This window comes from Gigantopelta aegis, chromosome 1 (genome assembly GCF_016097555.1).
Source record: "Gigantopelta aegis isolate Gae_Host chromosome 1, Gae_host_genome, whole genome shotgun sequence".
NCBI classification, from domain to species: domain Eukaryota; kingdom Metazoa; phylum Mollusca; class Gastropoda; order Neomphalida; family Peltospiridae; genus Gigantopelta; species Gigantopelta aegis.
The window spans coordinates 39,625,827-39,638,326 of NC_054699.1; the positions used below are offsets into that span (position 1 = coordinate 39,625,827).

The window sequence follows — 12,500 nt, forward strand, 5'->3', positions numbered from 1 at the left end:
CGGTGGCGTCGTGGCAGACCATCGGTCTACAGGCTGGTAGGTACTGGGTTCGGATCCCAGTCGAGGCATGGGATTTTTAATCCAGATACCGACTCCAAACCCTGAGTGAGTGCTCCGCAAGGCTCAATGGGTAGGTGTAAACCACTTGCACCGACCAGTGATCCATAACTGGTTCAACAAAGGCTATGGTTTGTGCTATCCTGCCTGTGGGAAGCGCAAATAAAAGATCCCTTGCTGCTAATCGGAAGAGTAGCCCATGTAGTGGCGACAGCGGGTTTCCTCTCAAAATCTGTGGTCCTTAACCATATGTCTGACGCCATATAACCGTAAATAAAATGTGTTGAGTGCGTCGTTAAATAAAACATTTCTTTCTTTCTTTTCTCTTAGGAATAGTCCAATACGATATTTACAAAATCTTAATCTAAAATGGAATCCTCCTTCATTTAAAGCACTTGGGATTATTTTTAGTACCGACTTAAATGAAATGACCAAACTTAATTATAATTATAAACTGTTTGAAATTAAATAAATTATAAATATATGGATAAGATGGGTGTTAACGCCACTTGGAAGAATAGTTATAATAAAACCCCTGTTAATATCTAAGCTTAGTTATCTACTTCTAACGTTACCAAATCTATCAGAAACATTTCAGAAGAATTGCACAAAATATTGTTTAACTTTAACCGCATTTAATAATTTATAAGAATTAAATGCATTTTTTTTTAGAGTATCAGGGAGTTATTAACTTACTTACGGTAGTACTAAACCAAATAACTTCCGTCTGGGTCAAAGTTCGAGGTGCACCCAACTTTTAATAGAGAAGTGAACACCACAAGTCCTGTGATTGGTTATAAATGTGAGTGTGTTGGTTGTAAAAAAAATTAGTTTCATCTGGGCTAAAAAAGTATGCAATTTTATTTCATCTAGTACCACTGTGTCAAGTAGCCTTGTGCTTGGAACATGTATGGGGTACCTGTAAAAAAAAGTACTCAAATTTTGTGCGGAACTAGGGTAGTCATAGACGCTACCCGTTATCTCAGAAATGAGCAGCTTGACACCCACTTTTTTGTGATTCACTTTAAGGGTGAGGGCTGGTAGTATTTATATCCATGGCGTGTATGTCGATTGATACGTTGCAGGTAGGAGTTTTAGCCACATATGTTACTATTGTCGTCTATGGGATTTGAGTTGGTAGTATACACCCTTAAGGCTTAGCTAAGGAAAACAAACCTACATAAAATAGAGACAAATATTCCTTTAGATGATTCTTCCGTTCAGCCAGCGCAATACAACCGGTTAAAGCAGGCCCGTAGCGGGGGTAGGGGAGGGGGTGGGGTGAGGGTGACCAGTGCCCCCCTCCCAATAATTTTGGCTTGGTTGGGTTTTTTTTTGTTTTTTGTTTTTTTTTTTGTTTTTTTTATAACCTTTACATCTCGACTGAATGTAAAAGCTGTAGCGAGACTAACGGATCGAGATTAACGGCGAGAGTTACAGTAACGGGTAAATAACCTTTGAATCATGTCCCCGGACCCCCCCCCCCCCCCCCATAACTCGCGCCTTCGGTGCTCGTTCAATTGTCACCCCTCCCCCCACCCCTCGCATAATGCATATGTATATAAAAGATCCCTTGCTGATTAGTAAAAAAAAATGTAGCGGGTTTCCTCTCTAAGACTGTAAAAATTATCAAATGTTTGACATCTAGTAGCCGATGATTAATAAATCAATGTTATCTAGTGGTGTCGTTAAAGAAAACAAACTTTAATTAATATTTTTTGTTTTAGGTATTGTCGCTTCATCGGGGAGAGTGTGGAAGGAACAGCGGCAGTTTGCTCAGACCACGATGCGGATGTTGTCGTCTGGCGCACACACCCTGGAAACGAGCATCCAGGAGGAGGCCAGTCAGCTGATAGACGCCTTCGACCAGCAGACGGCGACCTTCGACCCGCAGACGACAACCTCAGACCCGCAAACGGCGACCTTTGACCCGCGCGCCCTCATCGAGGGTGCCGTCTCCAACGTCATGTGCACGCTCTGCTTCGGTCGGCGGTTTCGGTACGACAACCTCGAGTTCGTGGCCTACCTGGACGCGGTGGCCGAGTCTTTCAAGTCGTTCCACGCGACCCAGATCCTCAACATCTTCCCGTGCCTAAAGTACCTGCCCGGGGACAGGTTCCTGTACAAGCAGATGATGAGACACAAGCACTTCGTGGAGCACGACTTTCTGGAGCACAATATCGCGGAAATCAGCGCCGCGGCAGACGACCGTCTTGACGCCACCAACTTCACTGAGGCCTACCTCCGCTCCATGCGACAGGCGCGAAGCGAGGGACGATCGTCGTCAATGGACGGTAAGCGGACGGCATACGGTTACCGACCCAAAGGCAGGCACGGCGGAGCAGGGAATACTGGTGATGGTGCTGGTGGGTGGGGGGGGGGGGGGGCGTTCTGGCTCTAGCCCCCAAATAATTCTGGATAAAAAAATATCATTGGTAGTAAATCTGAAGGCAGAGATTAATTTTACATCTAGTTTTCAAAATTTTACGGGGGAGGATACCCACGAACCCCCTTGGAAACTTGGCTTTTCACACTCAATCACAGTCACATCCCCCCCCCCCCCCCTCCCCCATCTCTACTTGCTTCTGCCGCGCCTGAAAGGCCGTGACCCCTGCGCGATATCACTGCATCCGGACAGACACGCTTGCCTTGTGGAAAGAGAGTAGACCAATTTATTAAACTTAGTAGAGGACGACATTTAGCTCAGATCGTAGAAAGCTCGCCAGAAGTGTTTACGTCGAAGGACGAACCACGTCAGCGCACATATTCACTGGAAAGTACTGGATATTCAACCTCGGTACTGATTTTTACCAAAAAGGAAAACGAGTTTTACCTGGGCCCCTATTTTCGAAACCATCTTAGAACTACCAAATTGTAAAACCATCGTAGGTTGTGATGTCACTACATCACACGCCATAGTCACGTCATAGCTTACGATGGTTGTACGATTAGGTAGGCTAAGATTGCTTCGAAAATATGGGCCCTGGGCCCCGTTCCACGAAGCGATCTTAGCATTAAGATTACATTAAGCGCATAGCTACCCTATGCAACTCTAGGAAGAAGGCAGGACGTAGCCCGGTAGTAAAGCGATCGCTTGATGCGCGGTCGTTTTAGGATCGATCTCCGTCGGTGGCGCCATTGGGCTCTTTCTCATTTCAGCCAGTGCTCCACCACTGGTGTAACAAAGGCCGTTGTATGTACTATCTTGTCTGTGGGATGGTGCATATAAAAGAACCCTTGCTGCTAATAGAAAACCCCCCAAAACAGCCCATGAAGTGGCGACAACGGAGTACCTCTCTTTATATCCGTGTGGTCCTTAACCATATGCCTGACCCCATGTAACCGGGGCTGGGTATGTCTGCGATGATGTACATAGTGGACTGGCGGTCTACAGACTAATATAGACTGTATGCGGCGCGTGCGTGCGGTCCGGAATACATTAGTTTCAACGAGAGAAAGAAAGAAACGAAAGAAATGTTTTATTTAACGAGCACTCAACACATTTTATTTACGGTTATATGGCGTCAGACATATGGTTAAGGACCACACAGATTTTGAGAGGAAAGCCGCTGTCGCCACTACATGGGCTACTCTTTCCGATTAGCAGCAAGGGGTATTTTATTTGCGCTTCCCACAGGCAGGATAGCACAAACCATGTCCTTTGTTGAACCAGTTATGGATCACTGGTCGGTGCAAGTGGTTTACACCTACCCATTGAGCCTTGCGGAGACTCACTCAGGGTTTGGAGTCGGTATCTGGATTAAAAATCCCATGCCTCGACTGGGATCCGAACCCACTACCTACCAGCCTGTAGACCGATGGCCTGACCACGACGCCACCGAGGCCGGTCTTCAACGAGAGAGTTTAAGCTGGAAGTATGTGTCTGTAAAACGCCTGATGCCAGCCACAGTGAAATAACTGTATAATATGGTTTATATGCCCAAAACGCAAACCGCAGAATCATCAGACGTAGCAGGTAGTGTACGCCGCATCCAGCCTACATGAGCTTTAAGGGAGTACTAAACCAAATAACGTCCGGCTGGGTGAAAGATCGAGGTGCGTCTGGCGTTTGATAGAGCAGTTACTGCCACAAGGCCTGCCATTGGTGATAAACGTTACAGTGTTTACTGTGATAAATTAATGTTGTTTCATTTGGCTAGTAAATTCCTGTAATTTAATTTGAACTAGCGTCCATATACCAACTACCATTGTGCTTGAAACACGTGCGAGGTCCTACTAAAATAGCATGACAATTTTTGTGCGGGAGTAAGGTTGTCATAGACGCTAATAATGTATTAGTTCTCTTCCAGTCTATCCGGAGGGGTCTATAGGTTTCACGTCCGTCCGTCTGTCTGTCCATCATAATATGTTTTCCGGATGGTTTTTGCAGAAGGCTTTGAGATATTGAGCTGACATTTTGTTTATAGTTTCATCATGTACAGGGTGTATACTACCAAATCAAATCCCATAGACGACAATAGTAACATATGTGGCTAAAACTCCTAACTGCAGCGTATCAATCGACATAAACGCCACGAATATAAATACTACCACCCCTCACACTTAAAGTGAATCAGAAAAAATTGGGGGTCAAGCTGCTTGTTTCTGAAATAACGGGTAGCGTCTATGACTACCCTAGTTCCGCACAAAATTCGAGTACTTTTTTTTACAGGTACCCCATACATGTTTCAAGCACAAGGCTACTTGGCACATTGGTACTAGATGAAATAAAATTGCATTTTTTAGTTTTTACCCATATGAAACTATTATTTTTTACAACCAACACACTCACATTTATAACCAATCACAGGACTTGTGGTGTTCACTTCTCTATCAAAAGTTGAGTGCACCTCGAACTTTGACCCAGCCGGAAGTTATTTGGTTTAGTACTACCTACAATTACAGATCAAGTTTGACTTTCATGACGATTTACCTATGTTTGATCGAGTTATGGCCCTTGAACTTAGGAGATGTTTTCCGGATTTTTTTTTTAGAAGACCTTTAGATATTAAAGTGACATTTTGTGTATATGTTTATCACATATTGTTACAGATCAAGTTTGACTTTCATGACGATTTACTCATTTTTAACGGAGTTATGGCCCTTGAACTTAGGAGATGTGAACAACAATTCCGGATTTTTGCAATGCCTTGAGATATCAAGGCGAAATTGTGTATATAGCTTTATCATTTGTATATAGCTTTAGAGATCAAGTTGAAGTTTGGTGATGATTCGCCCACTTTTCAGAGTTATGACCCTTGAATTTAGGAGATACGAAAATTGTTGGGCTCTGTATGAGACAAAATGCTTGTTATCTCTGAAATGAGCAGCTTAACCGCATTTTTTCCCTTCTAATTTACCTTGAGGGTGAGGGGTTGTAGTATTTATATTCATGGCGTATATATATCAATTGATACGCTGCATGTAGGGGTTTTAGCCACACGTTACTATTGTCGTCTATGAGATTTGATTTGGTGGTATACACCCTAAAGTCACATATAAGAGAATGAAATGTTCGATCCATTATATTTTTAGTGTTCTTTTGCAGAATTGAATCTTAAGCAAAGCTTGGGGAATATTTTCACGGGCGGAACCGAAAGCATGACCGGGACGTTGTGCTGGGCTCTACTCTACTTCATGGAATACCCCGAGATCCAGGAGCGGTGCTTCCAAGAAATAAGGGAGCAAGTCGGACTGGACAGACGGCCGACGATGAAAGACAAAATCAGCTGTCCCTTCTTGGCGGCCACCATCATGGAGATACTACGTCACGCTGACGTGTCACCGCTCGCGGTTGCGCACTCCGTCTCGGAGGACTTTGTTTTCATGGGGTACAGAATTCCCAAGGATTCCATCGTGTTGCCGAACATCGATTCGGTTATGAGAGACGAGGATATCTGGGGGGATCCAGTGAAGTTTAGACCGGAGAGGTTTCTCGACGGGTCGGGAAAAGTTTTGAAACCGGAAAAATATATTCCATTTTCAATGGGTAAGGAATTATTATTATTATTATTATTATTATTATTATTATTGCCACAATCGATGGGAAGAAATTTTGACAGCGAAGGGTTGGTGGGAAATTATATATATGGACACAAACATACACACACACACACACACACACACACACACACACACACACATGCCTGACATGCCAAGACGTTATAGAGCTGCAGGGTGTTCTTCCTCTTAATTTCTTTGTACAATATTTCTGTAAGAATACTTGCAGTTCCATGCTTGAAATATTAGTCTAGATATCTACATCCCTGCGCGCATTTATAAGGTTTCTTTGTTTACAAAAGCTGTGAAAAGGTTTTCGGCGCATGTAGTTTCGCGCGCTATAAAAGTTGCAGCACTACTTCCAACTCATTTGGAAGTCGCTGTACAGATCAACTGCAAATGTCACCCCCCTCCCTCCTTCCCTCCCTCCCCCCCCCCCCCCCTCTCTCTCTCTCTCTCTCTCTCTCTTTGTGTCTCTGTCTCTGTCTCTGTCTCTCTCTGTGTGTTTGTCTCTCTCTCTGTGTCTGTCTCTGTCTCTCTGACCGGCCTCGGTGGCGTCGTGGCAGGCCATCGGTCTACAGATTGGTAGGTACTGGGTTCGGATCCCAGTCGAGGCATGGAATTTTTAATCCAGATACCGACTCCAAACCCTGAGTGAGTGCTCCGCAAGGCTCAATGGGTAGGTGTAAACCACTTGCACCGACCAGTGATCCATAACTGGTTCAACAAAGGCCATGGTTTGTGCTATCCTGCCTGTGGGAAGCGCAAATAAAAGATCTGTCGTAAAAGAGTAGCTTATGTGGCGACAGCGGGTTTCCTCTAAAAAAATATGTGTGGTCCTTAACCATATGTCTGACGCCATATAACCGGAAATAAAATGTGTTGAGTGCGTCGTTAAATAGAACACTTCTTTCTTTCTTTCTGTCTCTCTGTCTCTGTCTCTGTCTATCTCTCTCTCTCTGTCTGTCTCTGTCTGTCTCTCTCTCTCTCTGTCTCTGTCTCTCTCTCTCTCTCTCTCTCTCTCTCTCTCTCTCTCTCTCTCTCTCTCTCTCTCTCTCACATATGTTTTACAGAATATACTGTGAAATAGAATTTGTATTGAAGGGCATGGGGGTAATTAATGATGGTGTGCAGGTACGTATGAAGGATTTTAATTGGGGGGGGGGGGGTCCTAGGCTGGCAATGGAAATTTATAAAGGGGGGGGGGGGTGCCGAGACATGCTCCTCAAGAAAATGTATTGAAAAAGGAGAACATTTGCTTGTCGGGGGAGGGGTGTCCAACCCTCAAATCCCACCCAAATGAAAACGCGACTGATGTGCAACCCACAGGAATCGTATTTTTTCATACTATGCAATTTACTACAACTTATTTATTTGATTTGTAAATTGCACAAATAAATTGTATTTCTTTGTTATTTCCAAAGCACTTTTACTTTTCTTCTTACGTCAAAACAAACTGAAATTATTTATAAAAAACATTTTAATAGAATGATGGGACGGACTATAGATCTCAAATACTATCTCTGTTTCACAGGTCGTCGGATCTGTCTGGGAGAAACGATCGCCAAGATGGAACTATTTCACTTCCTGTCCTCGCTGCTCCAGAGGTTCCGGTTCGAGCGACCATCAGACGGGGACCTGTGTTTTGAGGGAGTCCTCGGACTTACGTGGGCTCCCAAACCTTTCAAGGTGAAGGTCGTACGACGAATGTGACTACACGCCTTTAAATGCAAGAACTGTATACATTCATGATATCCCTATGTTAGTTTCCCGTATGGTAGTCTCGTTCGCGCAGTCTTTGTTCAAATAAATGTCTGCGGGGAAAATAACATTCTAAACAAAACAAAACAAAATAGAAGAAGAAAACAAATGAAGAGAGAAATATGCGGGGGTTTAGGTTTGTTTTTGTGTATACGGAAAGAAAACAGATATTTTAGAGTAAGGTCGCAAAGAAAAGTTTCTAGGAGTTTCTAATGGTTTCGGGGATGTGCTCCCCAGTATATGTTTCAAAACTAGATGTCCTGAAACGCAATTTCCTGCATTCTACAAGTAAAATTCATCTCTTCCGTAAGATTTACTACCAATAATATTTTTGATTCAGAATTATCCAGCACCCCACCCCACCCCCTGCTCCGCTGTGCCTGACCACACGCCAACGTGAGAAAAATTAAAATGTGAAAGTGTTTTTTGTTAACTACGTGTACGCAACGCGTCCGCGAAACACGCACCTCTTACACGTTTCACGGACGTTTCGCGTAGACAGATCTTAAACTCTTTAAAGAATGGATATTGAAGGTAAATTATCAATTTTTAGTGTGTATCCCGGTGAACAGGATAATAGATGCACAGTCCTAATGATATATTAAAATCCCCTTTCTTTTGAAGAATTCAAAATGGCCGCCATTTTTGATGATGTCGTTATGACGCCTTGCCAAAAGATTCAAGACTGGCACCAATAATTTTCTTCATTTGTCATACGATGGTCGTTTGCTTTCTTCAAACAATTCCCACGGGAAGACACAAGGCAGTAGACTATAAGTTAGTATATTAAAGGCATACTGTCACGGATTTAAGGACCTTATTTCTCTAAAAATGGATAATAAATAAAAAATTACATTAATTGTTGGAAACCAAATCTAGCTATCGCATCACCATAACTGAACCATGATGGAGTGAAATCCATGTCAACCCTCTCGGCAATTTTAGTTTTTGAATTATGGACCATTGCAATAATTCAATTATTTTTACAAAATATCATTAATAAATGGAGTATGGTGGTTATGAAGATGGTTGAATACAGTACAAATTATTTTTGTTCAGGTAATACTGTGTTGGATCATTAAATAGGTCAGTGGTCTGTGACAATATGCCTTTAATCTGACCAATAACTGTGTAATCGAAGTTCATTTATTGGTGCAAACGGATTGAAACCGATGTTAGATGAAGAAATTCCAACGGATTTCAAACACTTATGACACGTTTTACTAGTTTTTTAAACTAGACTGTAACCGTGATTTGAGAACCGCAGTCCAACTACTGTCGTGTGTCCAATGTTTGATTCGTGGAATCGACCGAGGAGTTCCGAGTAGTCGGAAGAAGTCGAACATTCACGAACGTATGAATCCTGGAAGCGCTATAATGACTTTAACTGTGACTATTATTCCAATTATCTATATTCTGCAACAATCGAACTACATGTTGGAAATACCTACTGTACTCTTATCCAGGCCAATGAAGGAGATTATATATATATATATATATATATATATATATATATATATATATATATATATATATATATATATATCCCAATGAAAAATGTGTACAGGGTTGAGTCTAGGATTTTAAAAAAAGTGGTTTAGAATCTGTGCATGCGTGATATACATATATATCATTGAACGGTGTGTGTGCGTGCGTGCGTACAGTGTGTTATATCCAAAAAATTAAAGGAGCATTTTTTGCAATAGGATGTAATTTTTATTGATTTGATCAGGTATTTTTTAAAATTATATTTATTCCAACCAGTGATCCACGACTGGAACATCAAAGGTCATATGCACAGTCCTATCTCTATGAATGCACATGCAAAACATCTCTTGAAGAAGCTTTATCGTTAAGATTAGCCCATGTGGCGGCAGTGGTCCCTCCCTTTCTATCTCAATCTCTGTCTCTCTCGGTCGCTCCCTCCCTCCCCCATATCTCCCTCTCTCGCCCCCCCCCTCTCTCTCTCTCTCTCTCTCTATCGCTCTCCCCCGCCCCCCCCCCCCCCCCCCCCCCCCCCCCCTCTTCTCCCCCCTCTCCCTCTCTCTCTCTCTCTCTCTCTCTCCAGCCGCTCTCTCCCTCCCCCATATCTCCCTCTCTCTCTCCCCCCTCCTCTCTCTCTAGATCTGTTTCTCTATCGCTCCCCCTCCCCCCCCCTCCTCCCTCTTCTCTCTCTCCTCTCTCTCTCTCTCTCTCTCTCTCTCTCTCTCTCTCTCTCTCTCTCCTTCTCTCTCTCTCTCTCTCTCTCTCTCTCTCTCTCTCTCTCTCTCCAGGCGCGTGTTCAGGGGAAAAAGAGGTTTTTGAGGGTCGACATCCCCCTGCTCAAAGCGAATTTGTTTTCTTTTTTAAACAAAATATATATTCCAGGGTTAGCATGACTAGTCTCCCCTAGAAACGTCGCTTACCACAATGCTCATCCAAGCATCGAAATAGCTATATAGTAAAAAAAAGTATAGTAAAAAAAAAAAGTAGTACCACATTTCCAGTTAAAAAGAGAAACAAATTACAAACTGCGCTATAACTGTATTTGACAATATCACGAAAATTGCACATGTTGTTAGAACATTATATTCTTTGTGTTATTCAGGCCACCGAATTACGTACAATCGGTAACTCAATTCCTGTCACAGTCGTGTTTACCCATTTCTGTCAGAATCATGTTACATTTTGTACACCTGTGGTTCAGGATAGGGGACACACCTGAAAGGTGTTCTTTCTAACACCTGCACATTTAGTGTAGAGATAGTTGACGGATTAGTGAATCTGGTAGCCAGAGTCTGATTTTAGTCGTTAAAGAAGTTTGTTTTGTTTAACGACACCATTAGAGCAGATTGATTAAATAATCATCGGCTATTGGAAGTCAAACATTTGGTAATTCTGACACGTAGTCATCAGAGGAAACCCGCTGCATTTTTCCTAATGCAGCAAGGAATCTTTTATTTGCACTTTCCCCACAGACAGGACAGCACGTACCACGGCCTTTGTCCAGTTGTCATGCACTGGTTGGGACGACAAAAACCCAATCATCTGAATGGATCCACCAAGGTAGTTCGATTCTGCGACGCAAACACCTCAAACGAGCACTCGACCGACTGAGCTAAATCCCGCCCCTTTAGTAGTCATCTCGGGCTATTTCTAAGGTCGAGCCCTGCCGGAAGAGTTTATTGACATGGACTATCCCGAGTGTGTTACCACTATGACGTGTTTACAGCTAACCGATCCTTCTCTGATAACTTAAATTACGTTACAATTGCTGTTTACAATATCAGTATCTGCACAAACAAGGTGTTTGTTTGTTATAAAAAGAAAGAAAGAAATGTTTTATTTAACGACGCACTCAACACATTTTATTTACGGTTATATGGCGTCAGACATATGGTTAAGGACCACACAGATTTTGAGAGGAAACCCGCTTTCGCCACTTCATGGGCTACTCTTTCCGATTAGCACCAAGGGATCTTTTATTTGCGCTTCCCACAAGCAGGATAGCACAAACAATGGCCTTGTTGAGCCAGTTATGGATAACTGGTCGGTGCAAGTGGTTTACACCTACCCATTGAGCCTTGCGGAGCACTCACTCAGGGTTTGGAGTTGGTATCTGGATTAAAAATCCCATGCCTCGAGTGGGATCCGAACCCAGTACCTACCAGCCTGTATACCGATGGCCTTTTTAAAAAAAATATTTTTATTTGTGAAACTCAATATTGCACATATACATAAAATTTACAAATAAAAAAGATTCACACATATCCACTCACATACTCTCGCATAGAACCACTCACACATTTATCACTAACTCCCACACATTCACACAAACTCACGCAAACATTAAAAGAAAACTGAGGGATATTGATCTTATAACACAATATGACATTTTAAAGAAAAATACTGTGGGTATTTAAAAACTAATTCATCTTTATTTAGATCAAGAAAAATATTATTTTTAATATATTTATTAATAAATGCAGAAAATCTATTTTTAAAGCGATATTGATTTAAAAAGTATTAAGAAGTACTGACGCATATAATGCTTAAAAAACGTAACAATATTAATATTTACACCCCTTGATTCCGCTATTAAACGTCTCTTCAAAACTGATATTCTATATATTGAGAGCAAAGCATTGATGAATTATTTGAGCAATTTTGTATTTTGAAGTAACACCCAAAAAGCAATCATTATAAAAACAATTCTAAAGAAAAAACATTATCCTTAAACATATAAATACATATTTCATTAAAAATAGAAATTAAATCATAAAGTTCATCACAATACAATAATAAATGACACATATCTTCCTCTTGTTTAAAACAAACAGGACGCCACCAAGGCCGGTTTGTTTGTTATCGGCCAAATGTTTGTAGAAATTCAAACCAGATTTCCATTTGCTATTTCTCGTTACAGCCAGTGCACCACGGCTAGTACATCAAAGGCCGTGGTATGTGCTATCCTGTCTGTGGGATGGTGCTGCTAATGAAACAAAAATATAGCGGGTTTCCTCTCTATGGCTGTGTCAAAATGATCATATGTTTGACATCCAATAGCCGATGATTAATAAATAAAATTATGTGCTCCAGTGGTGTCGTTAAACTGATTTTTACCCGAATTAAAAAAAAAAGCCCTAATCTCAGTAACAACATTTATTCATATTAGCATTACCATAAAACAGCTATTTGAATGG

At 41.9% G+C, this 12,500-nt stretch overlaps 1 protein-coding gene across 1 annotated transcript in view; it reads left to right on the plus strand.

The window, feature by feature from the left end:
* Positions 1-8,242, plus strand: part of LOC121374908 (vitamin D(3) 25-hydroxylase-like) — an 11,256-nt gene extending 3,014 nt beyond the window's left edge. Inside the window, exons 2-4 of the mRNA XM_041502040.1 lie at positions 1,785-2,351; positions 5,606-6,046; positions 7,592-8,242. Of these exons, the coding sequence (XP_041357974.1) occupies positions 1,785-2,351; positions 5,606-6,046; positions 7,592-7,770 (1,187 nt within the window). The 3' untranslated portion in view covers positions 7,771-8,242. The remainder of the gene's footprint in view (positions 1-1,784; positions 2,352-5,605; positions 6,047-7,591) is intronic.
* The last annotated feature ends 4,258 nt before the right edge of the window (positions 8,243-12,500 follow it).